This window comes from Arachis ipaensis, chromosome B06, assembly GCF_000816755.2.
Source record: "Arachis ipaensis cultivar K30076 chromosome B06, Araip1.1, whole genome shotgun sequence".
Classification (NCBI taxonomy): Eukaryota; Viridiplantae; Streptophyta; class Magnoliopsida; order Fabales; family Fabaceae; genus Arachis; species Arachis ipaensis.
This window is the reverse complement of record NC_029790.2, coordinates 135,582,659-135,587,632: the sequence shown is the minus strand read 5'-3', so window position 1 is coordinate 135,587,632 and position 4,974 is coordinate 135,582,659. Positions and strand designations below refer to the sequence as shown.

General features: G+C 26.7%; 1 protein-coding gene across 1 annotated transcript in view; it reads right to left on the bottom strand.

The window, feature by feature from the left end:
• Positions 1-1,111, bottom strand: part of LOC107605651 (WUSCHEL-related homeobox 4) — a 3,131-nt gene extending 2,020 nt beyond the window's left edge. The window contains exon 1 of the mRNA XM_016307601.2: positions 703-1,111. Within this exon, the coding sequence (XP_016163087.1) occupies positions 703-1,005 (303 nt within the window). The 5' untranslated portion in view covers positions 1,006-1,111. The remainder of the gene's footprint in view (positions 1-702) is intronic.

The following is a 4,974-nucleotide window of genomic DNA, read 5'->3' as shown; positions in this document are numbered from 1 at the left end:
AATAGAACATCAAAATTATTATTTTTTATTTAATCCAATTATATATATTTTTTTTAATTTATATAGCAAGAGGATATGTTCTTTTTAATATATTGCCTATATAATTTTTAGATAATAGTGCTAGTTGACTTATATAATATCCCTAGAGAAAGGTATGTATTTGGTATGGAGATAAAAAATACAATTACAAGAACAATGTATGAAAATTGCTGCCTTAATTATTTTTATCACATGTTAAACTCACATTACACAGAATATATAGCCGGCGAACTATATTTCAAATGACATAATCTCTTCATACTCACTAAAAATCACGGATTCGAGTCTCACTTCTAACTTTAGAAAAAAAAAATATATAGCATTGTATGTAAGTTAAATAATAGGAAAATTGTCAAGTGTACCGTCATATTTCAATAATTTTTAACCGTTGATCTTAATTATAAAAAATATAATATATATAATTAAGATCATCGGTTAAAAATCACTGATACACCAATATGACGGTACACTTGAAAATCGTCTGTATAGTAGTATTGGTACAACAATAGTACTACATATATATATAATAATCAAACATTCTTTTTATACAATAATGAATGTATACTATATATACACTTGATAACGTACATGTCATGAAGGAATAATAATTGAATTAGAAGGAAAACAAATAAATAAATAAATAAAAGAAGAAGAAGAAGAAACCTGGCTCCCTGGTGGTGATGATGAAGGTGGATCCCTCTTAATAATATTATTATTGTTGTTGATGTTGTTATCATCATCAGAAGAGGATGATGATCCAAGTTTGCTACTTTCAGGTCTAATGAAGCTCTTAAGATCAAAAGAAGCAAGAGAAGAAGAAGAAGAAGGAGAATTATTATTATTATTATTATTAGAAGAAGAAGAATAGCTACTAAGCTTAGGAGCAAGAGGGCGTAATCTTTTGCACCCAAGCGTGAGAGAAGGTTCATGCTCCCATAATCCACGTGTGAATTGATGCACCTTCATTATTATAAATAAATATTATTATATCTTATGGTTGGTTATAATATAAGGTTTTGATGATTGAATATTATTCTACTACCTTACTTACTTAGCTTCTTCAAGAAGAGTGGATTGGTGATTATATAGAGAATGAAGGGGATGGAATTGAATAATGGAATGGGATGGTGGTGATGATGAAAATAAATTTAAACTAAAAATTTATAAAAAAAAAAAAGTGGGAGAAAGTGGGAAATGAGGTGTTTGCCTTGAAGAACCAAGACCAAATGATGAGTTATAGTTGACTTAGGGAATTATTTCAATTAAAAACAGAAAAAGAAAAAAAAGGTTACACATACAATTGTGTCAATTCATATCAACAGGAACAAGATTGGAGTTGCGAAATAAAGGAAAGAAAACAATCTCACGGTAATCGATGAATGGATTCTGACCTTTGTTTTGCTTACAAATACTTTAGATGAGTTGGATACCAATTAATTTATTAAAATTAGAATACATCATTTAATTTTAAGAAAAATATAAGAACTAATAATTTTTTATTTTTTAAGATCTAGATTTCACCGTTTATAATTTAAGATTTTTAAAGTTAACAATTTATAACATAAATTTAGAATTAATTTTATACATTTAATTTTAGTCATTGGATATTTATGTTCTGAAATTTAATTTTAATCACAAATGAAAACTAACGGTCTTGGAAACATAATTAATTTTATTCTTTCACATATATAAATATTTCAACTATGTTAAAAATATACTGAAATCAGTCACCAAAATTATTTACTAGTATAAAATATATATTAAAATATAAATATATATTAAAAATAAATTAAATTATATATATATATATATATATTTATATATACAAATATATTAGTGATTGATTTTAATATTTGGTTTTGATTTATAAATAACATTTTTATATTTTTAATTCATTCATAAAATAATCTTAAACTTGAGTTTGTTTGTTGTAATAAGAGAATAATTATTCAAACCAATGAAATATAAGTCAAAAAAAGTAATAGAAAAAATTTCACATAACACATGATTTTCCAATCTAAGAAAAAGAAGTAAAAACAATGCAAGAAGACACATGCATGAATGAAGATGATACGTAGAAAAAGACAAAGAAGCTAAGAGGGAGTATGTGAGAGAATGTGAACATATAGATATATAGATAGAATTGGAAAAATTTTAAACGTACCAAAAATAACAATATTTCAATTGTTTTAATTATTAATTTCAATTAATATATATTATATATATTTTTTATAATTCAGATTAATGATTAAAATAACTGAAACATCGGTGTTTTCGATACACTTAAAACTCTTCGGATAGAATATAGATAAATGGAATGTGGTGTAAGTGTGTTGGCCCGTCAAATCCATTCATTTTCTTTCTCACCTTTCATCATTATAAGCTGTCATTGCTTTTCGGTGCCCTCTATCTTTTTTTCCCCTCTCATCAATTAAAGTTGAGTGACTGAGAGAAAGTATAAGAAAGAAAAGGAAAATCATTATTATTATTGTTATTTTATTCCTTCCTCCAATCCCAAAAATTGAAAATGGAATAAGGAAGCCATCAACCATTTTACATGCTTTTTCATTTTTTATTAGAGTAATAATGATTTATTTTTTAATTAATATCAATTAATTTTCTTATTAAATAAAATTTTCAATTATGTAAAACACATAAATTAAAAAAAAATTCTATAATAATATTAATTAACTAAAAATGATTTTTTATTTCTATTCTTATATATATATTTTCGCACAATAGAGTGAAAGAATAAATGAATGGCGTCTATGTCTTTTTGAAGTGGCAGAGAATGTTGGAACAGTTTGAAGAATATATAGTAATATAACCTAAATAAATAAATAAAAAACACAATAATATCCATTATTATATTCCTTCCCATTCCTTTGGGAAATGTAGCACTCTCTCTCTCCAATTCCCTAACCAACTTTATACGCACTTCATTTTTAGTACCATGCATATTTTATAGGCCAAGCATCCCCATGATATCCACTCCCAAAATATTTTGTCGCACTATCAAATTTGCTATTTTATATAAATTGATTGCAAGAGAAATTTAAGTTCCTAACTATAATTAAGATGGTCCATTGTATTTTTAAAAGAGTTATTTAAGATTTGAATTGTCTACTTTACCACTAAAATGGTTAGAATATGTGATTTTATAATATAATAACAGAATATTTATAATGAATTAAAATAAAAATTTAAATATAGTAGACAACTATATACTCCACAAATTGTTATTTAGATATAACATTTTGTATGTTTCAATTACCATGAGATTAAAACAAAATGATATGTAAAAAAAATCCAACATTAGATTAATTAATTAATTAATTATGTAAAGATGAACCCTAATAATAAGATGGTACGGTCCAAATTAAAGTGAATACCATCTCATATTATTATGTTGGAAACAGAAAAAATCAAAATCCAAACATGTATGTTTACACTAGGGTGTGCATGGTCTCACCCGGCCCCGAACATTTTAAAGGCTAATTTGGTGTGATTTTACTGGGTCTAGGGTTGGGTAAGGGTCTCAAAAATAGACCCGGTCATTATTTTGGGTCGGGTCTGGGCTATGGCTCGGGTCACCCAAATTTGGTCCGGTGGCCCGGTCATCATACACAATTAATATTTTGTGTTATTAGTGATTGATGATAGCTATTCTTATGTGAAATTTAAGTATTGTAAACCTTAATATTTTGTTTTATTAGTTATTATAAGACTACAAGTTAATGTTTTATGTTTAAAATACATAAGATTTTAGACAAATGCATAATATTATGTTATTTGTATTGATTTAAATATTTGGTGTTATTAGACAATATTAGTATTGATTATGGATATGCTTTAATTTTAGAGAATAGTTGGTTCTTGTTATATTTTTCTAAATGAATTTTACCATGTCAAATAATGGTTTGAGTCTTGAAAATTTGGATATTTTCACATACTAGCTTATAAGAAAGTATCAAGGTAATGTAATGTTAACGGCCCGATTTTTACCCGGTATAATCGTGGCCCGAAAGTATATAGGTTTCATCGAGTCTAAGGCCGGGTTCGGGTTTAATAAACAGACCCGATATATATTTCGGGTCGTGTCTGTGTCACATCGAATCCGGTTTCACCCGATCCATACACACCCCTAATTTACACACATATAAGAATTTAAAAAAAAAATTAATAAAAAAATATAGGTTTTATTTATGAATAAGTGACACCTGAAATAATACAATACATGACGCAAGGGAATAATAATTCTCAGTTCCCGCGCATAGCATATGATTGAATTTTGAGTGCAGCTGGCAAATTTGGCTCATCGCATGTGAAAACATTTCAAAAGTAATAAAGTAATTAAAACCTTAATTATTATTATTATTAACCAATTAATCAAGTAATTTACCACACGTGCCATTCAACATTGTTGCACGATTGTACACACGTGTTTTAGTCAAAATAAATTATCACCAATCATCACAATCATACACACATGCACCTGCAAGAGGAAGTGTGAATCATTATTCCATTTATATATATTTTTTACTCCAACAATGGCAATGATGATGATGATTATGAATGAATGCTTATGCTACCTTGCTAGCCACTTGGCTAACCAATTTGAGGTATGTGTGAGTCTCACTCTCCAAACTCCAAAACAAAATCTTTCCTATTCCAACCAATTATGTTGTCTACTAATCAGTTAAATTCTTTTACCCAACAAAATTTTACACAATTGGTAGTAAAGAATTCAACAAACTTGTAATTGTATATATTCTTGAGAATTTTAATTTTGGAGACAAAATGATAAAAGTAAAATCAGGATTGAATTATAAAATGGGTTTACTAAGAAGTCAATTCTTTTTCCATAAATATCAATTTATTTTTATTCTTAGTTTTAAATTTTAAAGTCTGAATAATAAATTCTAAACAATAAAC